The sequence below is a fragment of the Bos taurus genome, chromosome 13, assembly GCF_002263795.3.
Source record: "Bos taurus isolate L1 Dominette 01449 registration number 42190680 breed Hereford chromosome 13, ARS-UCD2.0, whole genome shotgun sequence".
Classification (NCBI taxonomy): domain Eukaryota; kingdom Metazoa; phylum Chordata; class Mammalia; order Artiodactyla; family Bovidae; genus Bos; species Bos taurus.
This window is the reverse complement of record NC_037340.1, coordinates 58657322-58682887: the sequence shown is the minus strand read 5'-3', so window position 1 is coordinate 58682887 and position 25566 is coordinate 58657322. Positions and strand designations below refer to the sequence as shown.

The 25566-nt window shown below is 44.9% G+C and overlaps 2 protein-coding genes across 5 annotated transcripts in view; one reads left to right on the top strand and one right to left on the bottom strand.

The window, feature by feature from the left end:
* The window catches only part of RBM38 (RNA binding motif protein 38), a 124625-nt gene that overhangs the window by 90613 nt on the left and 8446 nt on the right, over positions 1 to 25566 (top strand). The gene's annotated exons all lie outside the window — the stretch shown is intronic.
* Positions 288 to 25491, bottom strand: CTCFL (CCCTC-binding factor like). 3 transcript variants are annotated; one of them, NM_001123365.1, is given in 12 exon segments: positions 288 to 1742; positions 2594 to 2714; positions 10483 to 10665; positions 12067 to 12227; positions 15201 to 15350; positions 15895 to 16015; positions 20450 to 20583; positions 20895 to 21065; positions 22959 to 23184; positions 23931 to 24056; positions 24153 to 24507; positions 25030 to 25162. In NM_001123365.1, coding segments are annotated over 11 exon segments (1896 nt in total). In that variant the 5' UTR covers positions 24495 to 24507; positions 25030 to 25162; the 3' UTR covers positions 288 to 1581.

Below are 25566 nucleotides of genomic sequence, written 5' to 3'. Positions count from 1 at the left end.
ATTCACTGTCATAAAATGAATATACGGCCTTTCCTGCTAGGAAATTGCTTCTATATGTTCACCTTACATGGGCCTTCTGAACTTGGTGTATTTTAACAGCAGATCAGCATTTTAAGAATTTGAATTTAGTTAATTAGATGGGAGAAATTCTTTTACAATGTGTATGTACATCAAATTATTTATCAAGTCACCAGAAGGTACACTTTAAAAACCTTACAATTTTATTTGTCAATTACATCTCAATAAAGCTAAAAAAAAGAACTTAGGGCCTATCAATGATTTTAAAATATGGGAGGGGAAGAGTTCACAGCAAAGGCAGTTGCTGTGCTAAGAAGAAAAATATGACTCAGTATAAAGACTGTTCTTGTTTAGTTGCTGTCATGTTTGACTCTTTTGCAATCCTAGGGACTGCAGCCCAATGGGCCCCTCTGTCCATGGGATTCTCTAGGCAAAAATACTGGAGTGGGTTGTCATTTGCTCCTCCAGGAGCTCTTTCCCACCCAGGGATCGAACCCGCGTCTCCTGCATTGGCAGGCGGGTTCTGTACCCTGAGCCACATGGGAAACCCTCACTATAAAGATAGGTATTAGTTAATTTTAAGTAAAAGAGGCATTTCATGTGCTACTCAAATGTGGGAAAATTCAATTGGCAAAAGAGAAATACTCATTATAGGGAGCTCTAAAAAAGTACACATTCTTTACAGGTACACATTCGCCTTATTGGATTTTTGTTTTTTCTCTGCCAATTATTTAAAAAATATAAACAAAGGTGTTTTAGCAAAACAAAAGGGTGACCAATTGATCTAGTAATTAATAAGCAATAATGGAATATAAAGGGGGTGGGGAGGGGTTTCATACTTGCCAAAGAATGACATGAAGAAAGAATACAAAATCTAAAATCGAGTCTTGCTCATCAACTAAAGTAAAAAAATTTACTCAACATTTTCCAGTTTAAAGTTTCTTATTTCTATTTAGTTCTTAAAATAACATTAAGATATTTCATGTTGAATTTAAAACTAACTAAAAGCATTACATTTTATTATATTACTTTAAATTTAGCCTTAAATTTTACAGAAAATTTATTTATATTAAAAAAATGGACATAAAAGTAGTCTTTAACGTTAAAACTCATAATATCGGAAATATCATGGGTGTGTACAAGGTAACCTACAGTTTCCCATGTTTGACACTATTTGCTGAAGCACTAAAATACTTCTATACTATGATGTCTATATAAGTCTATACTTCTATACTATGATGTCTAAATAAGTCTATACTATGATGGAAATAACAATTATCCAAAAATTATTGCTCGTTCATCATGGGCCACATTGCATCAAGCAAATGAATTCATAGGTTTGAGGTTTTATCCTCCAATTCAGGATTTGCGCCCTTTATCAAATACCTGCAATGTTTTGCAACATCCAGTTGAAAATAGGCAAACAATTCTAGGCACTACCACAAGCTCTAGAAAAAATTATGATAATTCCCTATGATGAATTCAATTGTTTCAAACACAGTGCTAAAACCTTGTAACTCTATGTAAGAATTCTGTGGCTATGAGACTGAATCCTGCCTCCTGTCACTTATTCATCAAGGCCAGGATCATGTCACAGGTCAGGTCCTGCTCCAGGTCCTGCTCCAGGTCCTCACCTCCGGTCTTGGCTTCTAAGAAGTCAATGGGCACCATCTCTCCTGGGTACAGCTCTCCACTCACCAGGGATACCTCCTTGGCTGCAGCTTCTTGGGGAAAAAGGCACAGGGTTGGTATATTTAAAATAAAGCCGAGAAATTAAAATTGATAGACGGTGCAACTGTATCTTGGAACTGACTGCTGAATTTTTAGCACAGCAGTAAGCGTTTTAGAAAGCAATCCTTCCGTTTATAGAACAGTACAAATGTGGTGCTGGAGAAGACTCCTGAGAGTCCTCTGAACAGCAAGGAAATCAAACCAGTCAATCCTAAAGGAAATCAACTGGGAATACTCATTGGAAGGAGTATACTTCAGCCACCTGATGCGAAGTGCTGGAAAAGACCCTGATGCTGGGAAAGATTCATGGTAAATGAAGGGGAAGGCAGAGGACAAGATGGTTGGATAGCATCACCGACTTAATGGACATGAATTTGAGCAAGCTCCAGGAGATGGTGAAGGACAGGGCAGTCTAGTGCTGCAGTCCAGGGTCACAGAAAGTAGAACACGACTGAGTGACTAAACAATGACAACAACACAGTCATTTGCTGTAGCAGCCCCAGGAGATGGACATGGTGGCCATCAGCTCCATCAGGCCCAGGGACAGCCCACCAGAGTGGCCAAGGACGTCACCGCCTGGCTCACAGGTCCAGCCAGGACCCCATGAGACGGGGGTGTGGATCCACCGGGCCCCCAGGCTCATTCCTCTCTGATTCCTCACTGCCATCATCGCCCCCACTTTACCAACCCACCCACTGCGGCGGCAGTAGCAGCACTGGTAGGACCAGGCGCCTGCCCGAGTCGGGCACTGAGGGTTCCCTTTCACAGTAACTCCCGGCACCCAGGGAAACATACGACCAGAAACCACTGTGGAATAAAACCCGACTGGTTTAAAAGGAGGTACCGTCTTCCTTGGCTGGCTCTCTTGGGCTGGCGGGCTTCCTCTTCGTTGCTCTTTCTTTTTCCACGGGGGTCGGCGTTTCCTGCCCAGAGTTACATTTTTTGGAGTGTCTGTGCATGTTGCCCTATAGAGGGGAGAGGGAAACGACACAGCAGGGGGCAAGTCATTGTTGCCAGGAATGGCCTGGAAAACCCACGGCTAAAGACACAGGACGCAGGGAAGATCGCGTGCCTCACACAGTTTGTACAAACAAGACAGCTTTTTAAAGAAGACTGCTTTCTGTTGTGTTTAGGTCTAGCCAAAATCCAGCTCGTCTTTAACTATTTTAAAAATCATAGGTGTCAGTGAGAAGACAACATTTATTTTTCTGGACTGTCTTTACTCTATGAAGCGAGGCTTGAAAATTTAAAGACTGGATTCCGGATTTTATAAAAATCAGTGATATTCCATGAATGTTTCACTGTGCTGTCAGCTTCCCCCCGGAAGGTATTAAGATTGTACAACATCTGGAGTTAAAAAGGCAGCTCAGAGCTTTCATATCAGACCTATTAACCATATATTTTTGTCAGCAAACACTCAGGATGATTTAAAATAAGTGAGAACACTTACACTATCTGACAAGTTCATAAACTAAAGTCAGATATTGGCAGCATGTCATTAAATACGTCCATTATATAAAACACGCCTCCTAATTTCCATTTTGACTTCAATGTGGTGCTAAGGGCCATCCTGGTGTGTGGGGAGAAGGAGGGAGGATTCACATGTCAGGGGAGGGGAAATATTATTTAAATTTCTTTCATTTTATGCTTAGACATAGGGGTTAGAACACTGCTTCAACAGCAGACTTGAGTAGCTGGGACAGAAACTGGTCTGTGAAGCTGAAAATATGTACATTCTGGCCCTTTACAGAAAAAAAGTGTACCAATCCTTGGTTAATAAAATGATAATGGATGTAAAACCAAGCCTTTTGGAGTCAAAGATTCTTCTGTGAATATGATAAAAAGCAATGGCTCCACCCCCAGCAAAGTTCATAAATCTCCATCTACGACTTCCCGACAACGTCATGAAGTTCATGGCTAAGGACCCCTGATACCAGTTTTGGATGAACAAACAAAACAAAAAACATCCAGCCTTTAAAAAGTAAGTGGGGTAAGATTTTAGTAAACATATCGATATTTGGGGCTTCCCAGACAGCACCAGTGGTAAGGAACTCGCCTTCAAATGCATGAGACAAGACATGAGTGTTCAATCCCTGAGTCAGGAAGGTCCCCTGGAGAAGAAAATGGCAACCCACTCCAGTATTCTTGCCTGGAGAGTTCCATGGACAGAGGAGCCTGGTAGGCTACAATCCACAGGCTCGCAGAGTCGGACACGACTGAGTGACTTAGCACACATCACACAGGGCCCAGAGAGCAAAGTGTAATAATACAACAGACATTTGTGTCAGGGAAATGATTCTCAAGAGAGGAGGCCCCTGGTACTCCGAATCCAGAGTGGGGGTCCTTTCTGGGGAGGAAGGGGGGTGGCATTCTGGCACCCACTCCAGTATTCCTCCCTTGAGGAGTACACAGGGTCCACTGTGTGTTAGAGACAGGCAGTCTGTGAATCACTCACTTTTGACTGGAGCGTGGACTGCTTTACAGTGTTGTCAGTTTCTGCTATGCAGCAAAGTGAATCAGCTGTGCATGCCCGCGTGCTCAGTCGTGTCCAGCTCTTTGTGACCCTGTGGACTGCAGCCTGCCAGGCTCCTCTGTCCATGGGATTCTCCAGGCAGGAATATTGGAGCGGGTTGCCATGCCCTCCTCCAGGGGATCTTCCCGACCCAGGGATTAAACCCGCGTCTCCTGCATCTTCTACATCACAGGTGGGTTCTTTACCGCTGAGCCACCGGGTAAGCCTGAATCAGCTACAGGTGTACATATATCCTCTCCCTTTTGGACCTCTCTACCACCTCCCACCCCACCCTTCTAGGTCATCACAGAGCACTGAGCTGAGCTCCCTGCACTACACAGCAGCTTCCCACTGTTAACCGGTTTACCCACGGTAGCGTATATACGTCAATTCCACGCTCTCCATCCATCCCACCCTCCCCTTCCCCTGCTGTGTCCACTGTCCTCTGCCACTTTAAAAAAAGTAAATTGGAGTATCCAGATATGCTTTCATTTATTTACACAGAGTTTTTTTTTTTTTTTGAGTAGTTTTACATTCTCAGCAAAATTGAGAGGGAGGTAGAGATTTTCTGTCCTAAAAATCCTGCTCTGCGCCTATTCATTCCTCCTTCAAGCCCAACCCTTGGAGGCCATTGATCTTTTTATTGTCTCCATAGTTTTGCCTTTTCCAGAGAGTTATGTAGTTGGAATCATATAATCTGTCGTCTTTTCAGACTGCTTCTTTCACCTAATGAGCATGTACAGTTCCTCCATGTCTTTTCATGGTTTGATGGCTCATTCATTTTTAGCACTGAATAATATCCCACTGTCTGGATGCACTGCAGTTTATGTATCCATCCACCTACTTGAGGAAGCCTTGGTTGCTTCTGAGTTGGGCTATTATGAGTAAAGCTTCTATGAACACCTGTGAGCAGGTTTGTATGTAAATATAAGCTTTCAGCTCTCTGGGGGTACATACCAAAGAACAGGGTTGCTGGATTATACTGTACGAGTACATTTAGTTTTGCAGGGAACTTCCGAGCTGTCTTCCAAAGTGGCTGCGCTGTTTCACACTTTCCCCAGCAACGCATGACAGTTCCTGTTGCTCCACATCCTTGCCAGCATCTGGTATTGTCAGTGCTCTGGATTTTGGCTGCTCCAACAGGTGTGTTGTGGCATCCCATTTTTTTTAAGAATTAAACAAAATGACTTTTATTCTAACAAGCTATTATACATGTTTTGGTAAAATAGCAATTGTTTGAATTTGCATTTCCTTGATGACATATGATGGGGAATAATTTTTCGTGGGCTTATTTGCCATCTGTATAGCCTTCTAAGAAGATCATGGCATCCGGTCCCATCACTTCACAGCAAATAGATGGGAGAAAAGTGGAAGCAGTGACAGATTTTATTTTCTTGGGCTCCATAATCACTGAGGATGGTGACTGCAGCTATGAAATTAAAAGACACTTGCTCCTTGGAAGAAAAACTGTGACAAACTTAGTGTATTAAAAAGCAGAGACATCACTTTGCTGACAAAGGTCCATCTAGTTAAAGCTATGGTTTTTCCAGTAGACATGTACAGATGTGAGAGGTGGACCATAAAGAAGGGTGAGTGCTGAAGAACTGATGCTTTCAAATTGTAGTGCTGGAGAAGACTCTAGAAACTCCCTTGGACTGCAAGGAGATCAAACCAGTCAGTTCAGTTCAGTTCAATCGCTCAGTCGTGTCCGACTCTTTGTGACCCCATGGACTGCAGCACGCCAGGCCTTCCTGTCCATCACCAACTCTAGGAGTTTACTCAAACGTATGTCCATTGAGTCGGTGATGCCATCCAACCATCTCATCCTCTGTCATCCCCTTTTCCTTCCACCTTCAATCTTTCCCAGCATCAGAGTCTCTTCAAATGAGTCAGTTCTTCACATCAGGTGGCCAAAGTATCGGAGTTTTAGCTTCAGCATCAGTCCTTCCAATGAACATTCAGGACTGATTTCCTTTAGGATGGACTGGTTGGACCTCCTTGCAGTCCAAGGGACTCTCAAGAAGTCTTCTCCAACACCACAGTTCAAAAGCATCAATTCTTCAGCGCTCAGCTTTCTTTATAGTTCAACTCTCATATACATACATGACCACTGGAAAAACCATAGCTTTGACCTTTAGATGGACCTTTGTCAATCCTAAAAGAAAGAAATTAACCCTGAATATTCATTGGAAGGACTGATGCTGGAGCTCCAGTACTTTGGCTATCTGGTGTGAAGAGCCGACTAGCTGGAATAGACCCTGATGCTGGGAAAAACTGAAAGCAAAAGAAGAGGGCAACAGAGGATGCGATGGTTGGATGCATCACTGACTCAATGGGCATGAATTTAAGCAAACTCTGGGAGACAGTGTAAGACAGAGGAGCCTGGAGTGTCACAGACCGTGGGGTTGCAAAGAGTCAGACTCAACTTAATGACTGAACAACAATGACAAATTTATTCTTCGGTGAGGTATCTGTTAAAATCCTTGGTCCATTTTTTAATTGGGTCGTTTTCTCATGGTTGAGTTTTAAGAGTTCTTTGTATTCTGGATAAATCTTTTATCACATGTGACATTTGCAAATATTTTCTCCTAGTTTGTACCTTATGTGTTCATTCTTTTGACATAGTCTTTCACAGAAGTTTTTAACTTTACTGAAACCCGTTGTATCAGTTATTTCTCTCATGGATCATGTCTTTGGTGTTTTTTCTGTAAAGACATCACCATACCAAGGTCATCTGGAACTTTTCCCCCTATGTTATACTCTAGGACTTTTACAGCTTTTTATTTTTTTTAACCTTTAAGTCTGTGATCCATTTTGAGCTAATTTTTGGAAGAGTGTAAGGCCTGGATCTTGATTTTTTTTTTTTGTATGTGGGTGTCCCATTGCTCCAGCATCATTTATTGAAAAGATTATCTTTTCTCCAAAATCTTGCTTTTGCTCCTTTTTCAAAGATCAGCTGATTGTGTTTTTGGAGGTCTATTTCTGGGGTCTCTATTCTGTTCCATTGATCTGTTGGGTCTGTTCTTGCACCAATATCACACTATCTGAAGTTTTACTTTTTAATAGTTTTTTTGTATTTAAAAATGTTTATTTAGTTGGCTGCATCGGGTCTTAGTTGCAGCAACCTGAGATCCCTTGTTGCGTCCTGGGAACTCTAGAGCACGCGGCTCAGTAGTTGCGACAACCAGGGCTGAGTTGCCCTGCAGCATGTGGGATCTTGGTTCACCGACCAGGGATTGAACCTGCGTCCCTAGCACTGGAAGGCAGATTCTTAACCCCTGGACTATCCGGGAAGTCCTTAAGGCTTTATACTAAGTCTTGAAGTCAGGGAGCATCAGTCTCCCAACTTCATTTTTCTCCTTCGATGTTACGGGTCTTCTGCTCTCTCTGTAAACCTTGGAATCAGTTTGTCAGTAACGACAAAGTAACTTGCCAAGACTTTGATGGGAATGGCACTGAGTCTATAGGTGACACCTTGATGATACTGAATTTTCTTATCCATAAACCTGGAATATTTCTCTACTCATTTTGTTATTCTTTGACTTCATTCATCAGAGAATTCTTCATTTCTGTTACAGTGTTATTGATCTCCAGCATTTCTTTTCAGTTCTTTCTTAGGATTTCCAGCTCAGCTTACATGGTGTGCCGTCTATTTTTTCTGTTAGAGCTCTTAGCATATGAATCATAGTTGTTTTAAACTCCTGGTCTGATAATTCCAAGGTCCCTGGCCCTCCTGATGCTCTCTCTCTTCAAATTTTTATTTATTTATTCTTGCTCTTTGGCATGCCCTGGAATTTTTTCTTGTTAGCTGGACATGATGTACTGTATAAAAGAAACTGCTCTAAATAGACCTGGGCTCCAAAATCACTGTGAACGGTGACTACAGCCATGAAATTAAAGGCTGCTTGCTCCTCGGAAGAAAAGCTATGACAAACCTAGACAGCATATTAAAAAACAGAGACATGACTCTGTGGACAAAGGTTCATATAGTCAAAGCTATGGTTTTTCCAGTAGTCATGTATGGATGTGAGAGTTGAATCATAAATGAGGCTGAGCACTGAAGAATAGATTCTTTTGAACTGTGGTGCTTGAGAAGAGTCTTGAGAGTCCCTTGGACTACAAGGAGATCAAACCAGTCCATCCTAAAGGAAATCAACTCTGAACATTCATTGGAAGGACTGTTGCTGAAGCTGAAGCTGAAGCTCCAATACTTTGGCTGCCTGATGCAGAGAGTCAACTCACTGGTAAAAGACCCTGATGCTGGGAAAGACAGGGCATGAGGAGAAGGGGGTGACAGAGAATGAGATGGTTGGATGGCATTACTGATTCAAAGGACATGAACTTGGGCAAACTCTGGGAGATGGTGAGGGACAGGGAAGCCTGGCGTGCTGCAGTCCACGGGGTCCCTAAGAGTTGGACACAACTTGGCAACTGAACAACAACAACAAATATTCTATCAAATGGACGGGCAGCATTTTATCTGTTAGTTGATAGACATTTGGGCAGTTTCCTGCTTAATGAACAGTGCTGCTGTGAACGGCTGTGTACACATTTTTGTGTAGTCATAAGCTTTCACTTCTTTGGGGTACATGACTAGGTGTGGAATCGCCAGGTTACATGGTAACTCTACGTTTAACTTTTTGAGGACCTGCAAGGCTATCTTATAAGGTGACTTCATCATTTAAAAATTTCACCAGTAGTGTATGAGGGGTCCAATCTCCACACATCTTTTGTTATCTGTCTTCTTTAATAACAGTTATCCTGATGGCTGTCCCATGGGGTAACTCACCGTCATCCTGCTTTGCATTTCCTTAGTGAGGAATCTTTTCACAAGCCTATAGTTTATCTGTATATCTTCTTTGGAGAAATGTCTACTTAGATCCTTTGCCTGTTTTTAATAGAATACTTATCTTTTTATTATTGAGCTGTAAAAGTTCTTTATATATTCCAGAGGCAAGCCCCAATGTGCTTGCTTGAATAGGAGAAAAAGTTTCAAAACTTCTGATTTTATGTTCTGAAGGAGTCTATGAGGCTGACTTATTCTTTCCTCTGTTTCCCTGTGGCTTCTTTACAATTTTAACTCAGCATGAATGACACTGTTTTTGGAGCACTGCCACTGCTTCTGTTTGAAATTCTGAAGTTTTAGCATTAACACTCTAAAACTGTCCCATGACACTACCCAAACACACAACGACCCTACCGTCGTCTCTTAAGAGGAAAGACAGTTTCCTCCATAAAAGTCAAATTCAGATCATTTTAAACTTTTATAAAGTTAGAGTGAAGCTTACATTATATCTAGGAATCTGGCTAATCATCTCTGGTGCTTTTAAAATGTCCATAAATTGACTTTTTTCTTTCAAAAGGGACTCATCCCCCATCCCTGGAATAGGGCCTGAATTATGTGATGCATTTGCAATGAATAGAAGTAGGGTCGTGTCACTTTTAAGACTAGGGGACAAAAGGCACCATGGCTTCCTCCTTGCTATGTCTCACTCGCTCTGGTTATGAGGATACTTGAGCAGCCCAATGGAGAGGTCCATGTGATCAGGAACTGTGGTCTCCAGCCAATATTGAGGGTGCCAGCTTGGAAGTGGTCCCTCCAGCCCTCATCAAGCCTTCAAATGACTGCAGCCCTGACAACATGCTGATTGCGACCCGTGAGAGACCCAGAGCCAGAGCCATGCCAATTTCCTGACCCACAGAAAATGAGACAGGACAAATGTGGGTTGTGTTAAGCCAGTACGTTGGGGGTAATTCGTTATGCCATAGATAACTAATATAACATCTAAAAAATGATAAACAGAAGAGGAAGTGTATTTCTCAGCATAGTACCAATGGCACGAGTCTAAGAATACCTACAAAACGTATGAAAAACAGCATTCTCTCTATGAAGTAGCCTAAATTGAATCCACAAGGACAATTCTTTAAAACGTTACCTGAGAAGCAGGGGTTCTTTAGTCTGAGGACTCCCTAAAGCCATTTGCAAGATTCTGTCTGCAGAATTGTCTTTTTCCACAGAAGGGAGACCACACATTTATATAAGATTTCCAAGACTTTCATGACTCCAAAAAACTAATAACCACTTTCCTAAGGCATGACAGATGCTATCTTAAATCGTAGCAAGTTTCTATAATCAGGTTTAAACTGCCTGGGTTGACACTGTGCCTGGGGGATCCCGGGATCTTTTCAAGGAGGATTTATTGTGACTTGAGTGAGCTTACCCAGCGGGAAAAACCTTTGCCACACTTGGGGCATTCGTAAACAGTCGGGACGAAATTGATATTGTGCTGTTTCTTGGAGTGCACATTTAGAAGCTGCTGCTGTCGGAAACATTTAGTGCAGGCGAGACAGATAAACGGCTTCTCTCCGGTATGGGTACGTATGTGAACTGTCATATGACGTTCCTAGAAGGCAAAGAAAACAAACAGGCTTAGCTACTAACAATTTTTTAGTATCAGGCATTATTTATTGTGTGTGTTTAGTCACTCAGTCGTGTCTGACTCTTTGTGATCTCATGGACTGCAGCCGGCAGAATACTGGAATGAGTTGCCATTTCCTCCTCCAGGGCATCTTCCTGACCTAGGGATTGAACCTGCATCTCTTGCATTGCAGCGGATTCTTTCCCGCTGAGCCACTGGGGAAGCCCCATTATTAACTGCATACCTCTCCCCCGCTCCTCCAAAGATGTGTGCATTTTTAAGAAAAAACAAAGCCAATGCATTCTCAACACAGCTCTACCATGGAAGCTGCACAGTATGGCCTCTAGGAAGCAAGGTCTTACCCAGTCCTTGCCCCTAGGTTACCAAGTTCTCACGATTAATCCCAGCCGGTCCTTCACTCCCGGGGGGATGAGGCAGACCACACTTGGAAGAGTGAAACCGAAATCAATTTCCTCTCCAGAAGAGCTCATGTAGCTGCAACCTCATTCCTATAATTATTTGCCATGATCCGAGTTTACAAAGAGCAGACAGATCCTGCAAACTTGAAAACCTGTTGTTAGAGTTTCAATTCAGCGGATATTTGGGGGTTGAAGGAAGTTAAGCATCTACACGTTTTCCTGGCTATTACCCGACGGTGTACAGCAAATCTCCCTATCGATTTAAAAGCACAGTGGTGAAAATCATTGTTCTCAGCAAAGAAATCACCAGAAATTTTAACTAAGATTTCTATGAGTAACTCATTTGGGGCATCAAGACAAAAATATAGATCCTACATGCGGTGGGACAACTGAGTTTTCGTGCCGCAACTACTGAGCCTGTGCACCTAGAGCCCGTGTGCTGCAACGAGAACCCACCGCGATGAGAACCCCACACGCTGCAACTAGAGTGTGGCTCCCAATGTCCACAACTTGAGAAAGGCCACAGGCATCAGCAAAGACCCGGCACAACCAAAAATTTGCAAATTAGTTAAAAAACAAGACACACAACAGTCCTGCTTGGTGTGGCTGCTCTGACTCATGTTCGGGCAGCCCCACTGCTTTTGCACCATCAATGCCAACGTCACATAGCGAAAGGGCAGAGAGTGTGTTGGCAGCATGACTACTTAATGACAGTGACTTTGACCTTATGCTTCTGATTGGCTTCAAGGACCTCAAGGGGTCTGTGAGCCACGCTTTTGAACCCACGCTGTAAAAACAACTCTTGGCTCACGCACAGCTGTCTTTTGGCTATTCTAAATAGTCTCTTTTATGGAAGGCATGATTTTCCAGAATATGTTCAAAGTGGAAGAGAATCCCACTCCAGCCCTTCCTTCTTCCATCTCCCCCTGCCCCCCAGCGCCTGCCCGGGGTCCCTGATACACAGTACCTGCTTGCAGACGTAGCTGCAGTATCCACACTTGAATTTCTTCTCATTTTTGTGAGTTTTCTGGTGCTGGATCAGAGTGTAGCGATCATGGAACACAGCAGGGCAGTAACGGCACTTCATCTCTGCAGCTTTGTATGTGTGCAGGTTGCGCAAATGGACACCTAAAAGCATCATGGAGCATCATGTACAAGAAATTATTTTCTGTGAGGTCGATTTTCCCCTACCCTTCAAGTAGAGTTTCTCAGCTTTGGAACTACCCTGAGATACTGCAGGTTCTCTTTCAGACCATTACGATAAACCAAATACAACAAATATTAATACGTGGATGTTTTTGCTTCCCAGTACCTATAAATCTTATGTTTATGCCAAACTATCGTCTATTAAGTGTGCAGTAGCATTGTGTCTAAAAAACTAGATATACGCTTTAATTTAAAACTACTGCTTTAAAAAATGCTAATTGTCATCTGAGCCTTCAGCAAGTCATAATCTTTTTGCTGGTGGAGGATTTGAAATATTGTGAGATTTATACCAAAATGTGATACAGTGACAAGAAGTGAACAGATGTAGTCAGAAAAAAATGGAACAAATAGACTTGCTCAATGCAGGGTTGCCACAAACGTTCAACGTGTAAAAAACACAGCATCTGAGGAGCGCAATAAAGCAAAGCGCAATAGAATGGGGTCTGCTGGTAGTAACACTTGAAGCTGGCTGATGTCTTCCTGGGCGGGGTGGGGGCACCCTGGGTGCTGCAGGATGTATGTTTAGCAGCATTGCTGGCCTCCCCCCTCTAGCACCAGTCACATCCCTTCCTCCCCAGGGTGATAGCCAAAGTGCCTTCAGATACTGCCAAATGCCCACCTCCCCAGCCATAAAGTCATTCTCGGCTGACAACTGATGCTTTAAATGCACAGTGTACTGACATCTCATGCTAATATTCTTTCTCATGGAGTTAAGCACATAAGGTAGGACATATCGGACCCAACATGTTCATTAAACAAAGCACTTGGAGAACCTTACTATGTGGGTGGATTTTTAGGATAATGTTAAGATGGTTTTATGTGCGTGTCTGTGCACATGCTGACTGTGTCCGACTCTTCGCAACCTTATGGACTGTAGCCCACCAGGCTCCTCAGGCAAGAATACTGAAATGGGTTGCTATTTCCTTCTCCGAGGGATCGTCCCAATTCCGGGATAGAACCCGTGTCTCGCGTCTCCTGCATCGGCAGGTGGGTTCTTTACCACTCTGTTGCCTAGGATGGTTTTACGTAACAAAGATATAACCTCTGCAATTTTTGCATAATTAAAAAAATATATTTATTTGGCTGTACCAGGTCTTAGTTGGGGCATGCAGGATCTAGTTCTCTGATCAAGGATCAAACCTGGACCCCTGCATTGGGATCTCTGAGTCTTAACCACTGGGCCACCAGAGGAGTCCCTAACCTCTGTATTCTGATGTAAAAGCCCAGATGTTCTGTTAGATGTCAAGCCTCTGATTTTCCTATGTCGTAATGGACAGACACACTCTGAGATAATTTCTTGTCAACTGAGTCTAGCGCGACTTGGCTTTGTGATCCTTTGTGTCAGAGGCTAAACTAAAGTCAGCAACTGCTGGGTGGAGGTACACATGCCAGGTTTGCCGCTCAGTCATTTAAAGAGCTTGGTATCTCCTATAGAGACAAGAAGGAGGGCTGAGCTTGGCTTGTTTACAGAACATCTCGTGACATGTATGGAGGGTGTCACTGACTCAGATGGGCCATAACCTGTATGTCTTGGCGGTGGTGTCGAAAACGTCCCTTCTTGGCAACTGGCTCATGATTCACGCCCTACAAGGTCCCGCTGGGCTGTGTTTTGAAACTGACAAAGATTTTGAAGAAAAATAAAAGCTAAGGCTTCACTAAACACCTTTACCCTTTCAGAAATGTTTTCAAAATAGCGTCTCTCATCTCTAGAATTTCTCCGGGCAAACTGGGGACTCTCTCTCTGCTGGCATATTCTGAGCATCACAGTGTTATGTGTTTTAGGAAGAGGACAGAGGCAGTGGAAACTGAGGGACCAGGAACCCTGGAACAAAGGAGAGAGGCTGGCTCACTCACTCTACCTGTCCCCCACCCGACACCAACTACAACCAGTTTTCCCTGAAGGTGGCATATGATCCCAGCTCTCAACCCGGCACTCAGACGTGCTCAAGGTGCCTCCTCTGTTATGATGGTTTACCTGGTCACAATGTGGATTTCATGTCACAGGAAGAGGACTGTTTCACTGAAGCAAGTTCCTTATGGAAAGAACCATGTCTCATTTCTTTCTTTTGTACCTTTAGTTCCCAGAACTTTTCAGGGTCACAGCAGGGGGTTAAGAAAAGCTTACTGAGTGTCACTGGACAGAACACTGATAAAAGATTCAGAACCTGCAACAAGGCCATGTCCTGGCATCCTGGTCACGGGACTCTGGGGTAAGTTCGCTTTCTGTCTCTGATCCCCTTCGTCATTTGTAAAAAAAAAACAGACCCAATACGGAGCCAAGTAACACCTGGAGGAAGCCCATTATGAGCTCAAATGCCTGTGAGAGCTCATTTTTGTACCTAGACTGGACCTGGACCAAACTCTGAAACTGCAATTATGCAACAGAGCCACAAGATGGCACTATAGGACCGCTGAAAAAAACAACAGCAACCAAAACAAACACACAAAAACCCCCAACCCAACCCCAGGAGCAGTTCTTGAATCCTACTGCCTCCCTGCCATCAGGCCCAGAACTCCTCAGGTTTCCCAGAGCTGCACACAGTGGGTGGGAGAGAGGCTCAAGAAGGAGGGGATATATGAATACATATAGCTAAGTCACATTGTACTGTAAAGCAGCTGTGAAAAATCAAAGTCTTTGCGGCTCTATCATATTCAAGTCTTGCAACCCCATGGATTGTAGCCTGCCAGGCTGCTCTGTCCATGGGATTCTCCACGCAAGAATACTGGAGTGGGTTTCCATTTCCTTCTCCAGAGGATCTTCCTGATCCCGGGATTGAACCCAGGGCTCCTGCACTGCAAGCAGATTCTTTACGGTCTGAGCCACCAGGAAAGCTCAAAGCAACTACACGCCAATGAAAAGAACAATAAAGGAAGTTCCGGCCGCCAGACACTCACGCAGGTCGCTCTTCCTGGCGATGACGGTGGCGCAGTGCGGGCACTGGTACTTGGGGACGTTCTCGCTGTGCTTCTGCAGGATGTGCATCTTCATGGTCCCGCTCTGGGTGAAGCGGGCACGGCAGATGTGGCACTCGTAGGGCTTCTCACCTGGGACATGGAAGACAGCAGTGACCCCTGCTGAGGCGCCCCACCCCGAAACCCTGGTGCTCCCCAAAGGAGAGCACCTCCCCAAAGGTGCTCCCCTGCGGCTGAAAGCCTTTCTTTCCCCCAATATTCCCTTTTCAGCTCCTTCATCCTACATTTGACTCTCCAGTGAGCGCGAGATTCCTGAATCAAGCCGGACAACATCATGTCCAGCTGTGTGGACAGTGGGCCAGAGGGAGCGACTCTCCTACCATCTGGTGGCTGCTCATGGTTCAAGACCCACGCGTGCCTGTGTGCTCAGTCGCCCAGTCATGTCCAACTCTTTGTGACCCTATGGACTATAGCCCGCCAGGCTCCTCTGTCCATGGGATTCTCCAGGCAAGATACTGGACTGGGTTGCCATGCCCTCTTCCAGGGGATCTTCCTGAACCAGGGATGGAACCCGCGTCTCTTGTGTCTCCTGAGCTGGCAGGTGGGTTCTGTACTGGGAAGCCCTTAGAGAAAGCAATGCTGTACCTATTTGGCCTTAAGCAGGAGAAAGTCCTACCTGAATGTGTTCTCATGTGCCGCTTCAGCTTGTAGGTGTCTTTGCTGGCATAGCTGCAGAGGGAACACTGAAAGGGGCGCTCACCCGTGTGTGAGCGGATGTGGCGCTTCAACTTGCTTGCCTGGTAAACAAATGAAAGATATTTATTGCAATGGAAACATCAAACCTGCGGACTCTTGAATAAAGTAGCATTATAAAAGATATGTAAATGAGTCCAACGTTAACATCAGAGCCCATTTCACACCCTGGAAAACACGCTAAGCCTTTCATTTTCCTTTCTGGGTTGGATGGTGTTCTTCATCTGAGTTGTGTGCACTGAGATCCTCGGGCAATAATGAGCAGGAGGATCAAGAGACTCTCATCTTCAGCTTCGCTTTGCAAGAGAAGATGGAAATCCAGACACTCAGTGCAAACACGATTTTATTTTCATTTCTAAAGCAACATCCTCTCAAAAGCGGCAAAGTTTAGATTATGCTGCAGAAGCATGGAGGCCACAAAACTATTGTTTGTGTAAATAGAGAAACTTGAAACATGAGCTCTTGAATGGACCTGCATCTGTTGGAGGCACTTCACAGCTCCAAGTCCTGTGGACCCTAAACAGCCCAGGGATGGAGGAAAGCCTTCTTGGTAATTAAGAAGAGGTTCCAAGGATTTCCCTGGTGATCCAGTGGCTAGGACTCTACGCTCCCAATGCAGGAAGCCCAGGTTCAATCCCTGGTCAGGGAACTGGATCCCACATGCCACAACCCACAGCGAAGAGTGAAATAACTATCTTTTAACAAAAGAATAGGTTCCACGCGGCAGTAGTTTCTCCATGAGAAGTAACTTTAAAAAAATTATTTATTTTATTTCTGAATGCATCGGGTCTTTCTTGCTGCACAGGCTTTTCTCTAGTTGCAGAGCGCGAGGGCCCCTCTCTGGTTGTGGGGCACGGGCTTCTCAGCCCAGTGGCTTCTCTTGCTGCGGAGCATGGGCTCTAGGTGCTCAGCCTTCAGTAGGTGTGGCCCAAGGGCTTGCTCCGTGGCATGTGGGCTCTTCCCAGATCAGGGATTGATCGAATCGTGTCCCCTGCACTGGCAGGCAGATTCTTGTCCTCTGTACCACCAGAGAAGTAACTTTTAAGTAGAAGAAAAGTAACATTTAAGTAGAAAAAAAATACACCACATTCTAATTTGATTAGAATGTATGTATCCTGCTTAGTTAAAAGGCAGACATGCCTCTCATTTGATCTTTTTTTTTTTTTGCCTATTTTATTACCTTCAAGAACTGTTCTTACTCTGTAATCACTTTTTTGGGGCCTTTATCTACCTTTAGTAGAACAGAAGGTAATCACCCATGCCTGGAATACAGATGTCAGAAAGCCCTGAGCAGCCTCTCTGTAATCTTAGGAGGGCTGCACTGGGTTGGGTTCCCTAATAAGCCTGAAGAACATTCTAGAACAGGGGAAGACTAGGAAAACAAGAGCCGAACCAAAGAAATTCGGCTTTTAGATTTTCATTTTTATTTATTTTTGGTCGGACTGGGTCTTCGCTGCTGCGGGCAGGCTTTCTCTAGCTGCAGTGAGGGGGGCGCTCTTGGTCGCAGTGTGATGGCCTCTCACTGCGGTGGCTTTTCTTGTTGCAGAGCACAGGTACTAGGCGCACGGGCTTTGGGAGTTGCAGCACGTGGGCTCAGTAGCTGTGGCCCACGGGCTTAGGAGCTCTGTGGCCTGTGGGATCTTCCCAGACCAGCGATCGGACCCCTGCACTGGCAGGCTGATTCTTTATCCACTGCGCCACCAGGGAAGTCCCAGCTTATATTTTTAGAAGAAAAAAAGAGATCTTTGAGTGTACCAGAAAGCAAAACAAAAAGAACTTTTAAAATCATAGCACAAAAGGTTTGATAAGTTGCACGGTGTGAATGATCAAAGAAAAGTGTTAGTCATATAGGCGTGTCCGACTCTGTGATCCCATCCATAGACTGTAGCCTGCAAGGCTCCTCTCTCCATGGAATTCTCCAGGCAAGAATACTGGAGTGGGTAGCCACTCCCTTTTCCAGGGGATCTTCCTGATGCAGGGATCGAACCCAGGTCTCCTGCATTGCAGGCAGATTCTTTACTGTCTGAGCCACCAGAGAAGCCCATCAAAGAAGCCTGTGTATAAACCTTCTCTGGACAGCCGTGAAAGCGAGGATGGGGAGAGAGGGGAGTTCAGAAGCTGCTATACCTACACCCCAGCCTTACTTACTCCTGCTGGCACTTGTGTATAGGGGTGATGTTAGGGAGGGGACCTGGGCTACTCCTCCTTAGAGCAGACCTTCATTCTGTGGCTTCATTCTGTGAAACCCCTCATTTGTGTTTTTGAAATGGAGCAGGAGCCTATACTTCTCTGGTGGCTCAGACAGTAAAGATTCTGCCTGCAATGCAGGAGACCCAAGTTTGATTCCTGGCTTTGGAAGATTCCTTGGAGAAGGGGAAGGCAACCCACTTCAATATTTTTGCCTGGAGAATTCCATGGACAGAGGACCCCGGGGGGCTACAGTCTATGGGGGTCACAAGGAGCCGGACACCTGAGCGACTCACACTTTCACTTTCAGGATCCTATGGTCCTTGTCCCCTCCCCTCCCCCCGAAATGTTCTCTGCCTGCCTTTTGTCTGTGGAAAACTTTAGTCGAAGAATAAGTTCAAAAAAAAAAAAAAAAAAAAGAATAAGTTCAACCAGAGAGCAAGAAATGCTGAAACAAAAGAAAAACAAAGTCAAAAGACACTAAATAACGATGTTTTCATTCAGCATAGTGAAGGACCTTTAGTTCTTTCTCAAGGGCTATAGACAATATTCTGGGCCATATCCTGTGAACTGTCTTATTGATACTAAAACACCAGGTGGAAAAGTTAACTACATGAAGACCAGATAGCACCGAGGACATGAGCTGCCACAATTCTGAGAAATGGCCTCAAAGAAATGGGAACAAAGGGATCCTGGAACTGAAGATTAACTGTACCTAAAACAACCAAGATGATGCTGGTCCAACCAGTGATGACCAATTTCAAGATGAGTGTTACAGATGACTGCTGTTTCTGCATGTAGCTCCCCACCCCCCAACTCTGTTTATAAAGGCTCTCACCCTCTGCTTGTCGGGGTTGGGGGAGTCGGCCTTTGGACAGACTTTCGCCACCCTCTCCCTCAAGTTGCTGGTGGTTTAGTCCCTAAGTGTGTCTGACTCCTGTGACCCCATGGACTGTAGCTCGCCAGGCTCCTCTGTCCATGGGATTCTCCAGGCAAGAATACTGGAGTGGGTTGCCATTTCCTTCTCCAGGGGATCTTCCCAACCCAGGAATCGAACCTGCATTGCAGGCAGATTCTTTACTGACTGGGCTATGCTGGCACCTGAAATAAAGCAAACTTTCCTTTCCACCAACCTGACCTGTTTATTGGCTTTTGAGTGGCGAGCAGCTGGACCCCACACACACTCTTTTGGTTACATTTTCATTATACAGTTACAACCTTTAACTCAGATGAGAAACAATTTTTAAAAATAGTAATAGCAAAAAAGAAAATTATTTTTGGAATCAAATCCTGACACTGTCTGTGAAATTTCCTAGTTGATGAAACACAGTTGCATCACTACTGCATTTAAACTTTCGCTGTCCCCTTCGGCTTAGTTGAGTTCGAGTGTCTTTTCCTTGCCCAATGGGCTCAGGACTCAGCATGTGCTGTACTGGACGGCAGAGTCCTTAAAACTTGCAGAAAAGTGACATTCGAAAGTAACTGCAGTCCAGTGGTTAAGAATCTGCCTTGCAGTACAGGGGACACTGGTTTGACCCCTGGTCGGGGAGGATCTCACATGCCGCGGAGCAGCTGGGTCTGTGAGTCACAACTGCTGGGCCTGTGCTCTAGAGCCCGGGAGCCGCAATTCCTGAAGCCCACACGCCCTAGAGACTATTGCTTCACAACTACAGCGTAGCCCCCACTTGCTGCAACTAGAGAAAACCTGCGTGCAGCAACGAAGACCCAGCACAGACAAAAATAAAAATAAATAAATATGAAATTTAAAAAGTGACTCTACCCTGCTGCTGTCATTTCACTCAGAATGAGCTCAGTTTTCTGGGATGTATAAGTAAACCAATCTAGTTGAAATGATCATGATAAAACCGAAGATTCAAAAAGGTGGTCTCTGTCCTTAAGAACAGAAATGGCCATGTTTAAATCTTCAAGCAAGTTGCTTTGCACGGAACCAGGTACCACTGAGGAAAGCTCAAAGATTTCAGCAAAAATTCAAACCGGATCTGTGCTCTGTGTTAGAGCAAATACATTTTGGTTTTGTGGAATGAGTGCTACATGGAATGCTGAGTAGAATGTTTACACAAATATGAGAATTATTTCTCAAGGACCATAGATTACTTGTAATCTGTACACCATTATATATTACTTTCACTAGTTTGTGTCAAAGAAAAAAAAAGAATCATGTTTTAAAAATTAAATTTAGAAACAAGAACGAGATATTGGAAGAGATTCTATTAGCAGTTTGATTTACAGAAACTTCTTAATAAGACACTAACTACAAAGAGTGAACTTACTTCTACACTAGCGTACTTGCACATGGAGCATTTAAAGGGTTTCTCGTGAGTGTGTTTGTAACGTCTATGCCGGACGAGTTCTCCACTGGTGACAAATGCCATGTCACAATCACCACACTTGTGGGGCCTGGTTCCTGTAAAAGCACACAGTTTATTCTTTCAAACAAGATTTAACAACAATTTTTCTAGGCAATTATAACGTATAAACGATACTCAGTCTCAAAATGATTTAAAAATTCAGAAGAGGCTCTTTAAACCAAATGCTCCAGAGAGATATAAGAAAAATCTTTGGACCATCCAATGTTTTTAACCAAAGTGGAAGAAAAAAAGACAAAACTAAAGTCTAAAAAAAGACACCATTTTAATTTAGAAACAGGTGGATGTGCCTTCTTACACAAGTCTCAACACGCATCCTGCAAGGGAAATGCCCCCCTCAGCTGTTTACCTGTATGGGTGTTGACGTGATTCCGAAGGAGGGTGACTGTACGGAAAGCTTTCAGGCACAGGTGACACACGTGGGGCTTTTCAGTGCTGTGAATTTTCATATGACGATTGACACTCGAAATTCTAGAAGACGTGAACTTGCAGAAGTTGCAGTGAAAGGTTTGTTTTACTTCTGCGGGAGGGAGAGACAACATTTATGTGTTTGTAAACATTTTCCTTTAGGTGCTCAGATTCCACTTAAATACATCAAAGTAACTTGGCACATCCTTTTTTTTTTTTTAAACCTAACGTGGTGACCCAACAAAAGACATTCCAGGCAAATGGTAACCAAAAGAAAGCTGGGTGGCTATACTAATAGACGAAATAGACTCTAACAAAAACTGTTACAAGAGACAGATAAGAACATAATGTAGGGCTTCCCGGGTGACTCAGTGGGAAAGAATTCACCTGCCAATGTAGCAGACATGGGGTTCAATCCCTGATCCAGGGAAGATCCCACCAGCTGCAGAGCAACTAAGCCCATGTACCACAACTACTAAAGCCCGCACGCCCTAGATGCTGTGCTCTACAACACAAGAGGCCACCACAATGAGACGCCTGCACATGGAAACCAGCAAGTAGTCCCTGCTCTGCTGCAGCGAGGGAAAAGCCCTCGCAGTCAAAAATAAACAAGAAAGCATTTAAAAAAAAGAACATAATAGTAAAAGAGTCAAATCATCACGAAGATATAACAATTATAAACACATGTGCACCAAAAATAGGTCTCCAAAATACTTGAAGCAAAAACTGAAAGAATTGAAAGTAGGAAGAGAGCCTTCAATAGCAGTTGGAGACTTCAACAACCCACTCTCAACAGTGAACAGCACATCTGGGCAAAATATCATCAAGGAAACAGAAGACTCAACACAAACCTATCTGACAGAATAGACTTCTATGAACACTCCACTCAACAAGAGCAAAATATACATTTTCCACAGGTGTATATGGAACCTTCTCCAGGAAAGACAATAGAATAAACCAGGAAACAAGTGTCAATTAATTTTAAAAGACAGAAACAATCTGCCCTTTGACCATCACAGACTGAAGTCAGTAATCAATAAAAGAAAGAAATTTGGAAAATTCACAAATATATAGATTTAAACAATACACTCCTAAAGGACCAATAGGTCAAAGAAGAAATTGCAAAATACTTTGAGATGATGCTAACCACAAGTAAGAAGGGACAGTGGTAGCAGTGTGGTTTTCTAAACTGAATCACTTTTTAGCCCTGACCAACTGTTGCTAGAAGGAGGAAACAACAAAGGGTGGCCAGATACAGCTTTTTATAAAAGAGCTAAAGATTGAAATTTCAAGGGTGAAATCTCTTGATTTAGATGAGAGAAACTAAACTTTTTAAAAACCTGAACAAATAAATTTTGAGGGTCAGGTTTATCCTCTTTTCTAGCCTCAACTAAACATCCCCTTCCCTTAGAAGATGTCTTGGCTGCCTTCTGGGTATCACTCTGTCCATCTCCCAGCACTGACACACTGGCTTTGGTCTCCATCAGACCTCCCAGCCCCCAGGGCTGCAAAGTAGGGAACAGATGGGGCCCAAGCTTCTATCTGTTGCTGTGGTTTAGTTGCTAAGTCGTTTCCGACTCTTTGCAACCCCATGGACTGTACCTGCCAGGCTCCTATGTTCAGGGGATTTCCTAAGCAAGAATACTGGAGTGGGTTGTCATTTCCTTCTCCAGGGCATCTTCCCAACCCAGGGATCAACTTCCCAACCCAAGTCGCATCTCCTGCACGAGCAGGTAAATTCTTTACCACTGAGCCACCTTGGAAATCCAAGCTTCTATTTAAGTGCACCTAAGTAGAAGTGAGTCTCTGTACTATGCTTTTAAAACATTTGGTCACAAAACGCAAAACTCTTTTGCATTTGATTCACAATACAGAGTTCAAAGTTTCCTGCCATTCTGAAAACGACTAAAGCAACCACTACAAACTCAAACTGCCCTCTCCCTACTAAAGAGAATCAGTTGCCCTGCTGTTTGCAGAGCTTTTTGCACCAAAGGAACTGGCCTACCCTTTGCCTTGTTTCGATTTTTCGTAGTGCTGGGTTTTTCAAGGTGTGCTTGACTCAGTTCAGGTTTCTCTTTTTGTTCTTCCATATTTAAGTTTGAAAATGTCAGAACAATTTCATCTCTTCCTTCATCTCCTGGCCTTGCTTCCACAAGAAAAAACTGCTCTTCTGCTTTTTCACTGAATCCACCTTCAGTCAGCAGCTGTTCCTCTTCCTGACCTTTCTGGAGCTAATACACAAAAACAAGTATTCAAACAAGCACAATACTGTTAATTACAGCCTGGTGTAACTCTTTGCCTTGATGAAACCATAAAATCCACAGAGGAAAACACAAAAAAGTACAGAAAATTGCCCGTTGTAACCAAAATGCTTAAACTGTAATTATTAAGCATCAAGGGTTTGAATGGAACATTAATACAGTTTAGAAACTCAATGGATCTTATCGTATTCTAATTAGTGTAACTTCTTAAACTCTAAAAAAACTGCACAAGTTCTTCCATGATTTTTCTGGGACATATTTTTATTGTAACAATTCAATCTTTTTTTTTTTTTTGGATGTGGACCATTTTTAAAGTCTTTATTAAATTTGTTAACATATTGCTTCTGTTTTATGTTTTGGTTTCTTGGCCATTAAGGCATATGGGATCTTAGCTTCCAGGGATCAAACCTGCACCCCCCTGCACTGAAATGAGAAGTCTTAACCACTGACCACCTGAGAAGTCCCTGTGTTTAAAATACAAAATTTAAACTGCTTGTCCACATGTAATAATGCACAAGTTAGTCGCTCAGTCATTTCCGACTCTTTGCGACTCCATGGACTATAGCCCGCCAGGCTCCTCTGTCCATGGGATTCTCCAGGCAAGAACACTGGAGTGGGTAGTCATGCCTTTCTGAGGGATCTCCCCAACCCAGGGAAGGAGAACTCTAAAAAATAGTTTTGTGGCTCCCCCTTCCTTTTCTTAAAACCAGGTGTACCTTTATGGATCCAGTGCTTTCTTCCAGGCTCACTGCCGACTTACAGTCTTCAACGGCCCCAGTCACATTCTCCTCCAGAAGCTGAAATTGCATCACCTCCATCTGCTGCAGCGAGTATACCTCCTCCTGGACATTGAGGACACACTGGTGCAGGCTCTGCTGGGCTGCCTCCTCGAGCCACACCAGCGACTGCACCCCACTACCGGCCTGGCGCACCCTCACCTGCATCTCGTCCTCCTGCTGGGGATCCAGCCAGCTGAGGTCCTGCAGTTCAGCCTCTTCCGAGGGGAAGTGCACGGTCTGCAGGGTCAGGAGGTGCCTCTCGATCTCCTCTGGGGCAGCCAGCACCAGCTCCGGCACCTCCTCCAGGATCGTGGTCTGGAAGGGTCCCTGAGCACTCTCCACCTCCAAACCCGCAGAGCCCGACTGTTCCTTTACTCGGCGCACCCCGTCATTGTCATTTTCCTCTTCTTTCTCCTCCTCCAGGGCCCTGTCTGGTATCAACTCTGGTTCTTTGATTTGGGTGAACTGCTCAGGGGGGACAGAGAGCTCAGCCCCTGCCATTATGACTCCGCCTCTGTCAGAGAAAGAAGCAAGCCTGTCCGGGTGGGCACAGTGGGGGGTTCAGCCTAGTAGGCTTTGGGGCTGATCAAGGCCTGATAAGGTTCCAGTCCCCAAAGACTTGGGGGCTCACATGGGTCAGGACTAAGTTAACTCAGCCTAGGCTGAGAAGGAGCTGAGGCTAAGCAGGATTTAGGCTAAAGTAGGTGTTTGTCTAGAAAATTCTAGAACCAAAAGATTTGAGCCTGGGCAAGCTTTCAGCAAATGCACATTCCAGGCCTGGAAGGCTTGAGACTGGCCAGGCTTTCAGCAAATGCACATTCCAGGTCCAGAAGGGTGGCTTGAACCAGCTTCCCACCAGGACACAATTACAGACTGTGCACCCTTTGAGCCATGGAGGCTTCAGGCCTAGGGCCTCCACCCACGCAGCCTTGGCCTTCAGGCCTCAGGCTCACCACATGTCCAGGCCTGGGGCATCGTTCCCTTCTTGGACCACCTCTCCCGGCTTGGTCCCTCCATGACTGGGCCCCTCCCCCACCTCTCTGGTGCAGCTCCCGGAACTTTTCCGCCATCCCGCCAACTCCCACACCCGCGTCCACGCGGAGCAGCTCCTCCTCCAGAGGAGGCTGGAGTCTGGCCCCCCTGGGGAGGGTCCTCACCCAAGAAGCGTGGCCTGGACGCGCCGCCCGCCAAGCCCACTGGAATCCGCCTCGTGCTGCATGCTGGCAGGCCACTGCCTGCTGCTGCCAGCCCGACTGGCTTCGAGGGTCAAAGACGGCAGTGCAGTGCGCAGGCGCAGAGTGGGAAAAAGGGGTGGGGGGGCATGCAAGGGGCGTGGCCTGGGGAGAGGGTGATGGAGGAGGCAGAAAGTGAGGAAGAGGAGGTGAGAGGTGCCCGGGGAGCGGCAGGTAGTGCTGAGACAATGGCCAGTGGGGATGGAGGGAGAGTGGAGGGGGACCTGCAAAGGGCCCTGAGACGGGGGAGCTGAGGGGGCGGCGTGGAGGGGGACCTGCAGGGGGCGCTGAGAGACCAAGAGAGGAGATGGATGAGGGAGTGAGGAGGGGAACCTACAGGG

Coding starts and splice junctions, on each gene's coding strand:
- CTCFL (XM_025000242.2), bottom strand. CDS start 25,212: ATGCAGCACGAGGCGGATTCCAGTGGGCTTGGCGGGCGGCGCGTCCAG. Junction 23,185..23,930: donor AAAGCACTGGATCCATAAAG/GTACACCTGGTT, acceptor TTTGTGTATTAG/CTCCAGAAAGGTCAGGAAGA. Junction 21,066..22,958: donor AAATCGAAACAAGGCAAAGG/GTAGGCCAGTTC, acceptor TCCCTCCCGCAG/AAGTAAAACAAACCTTTCAC.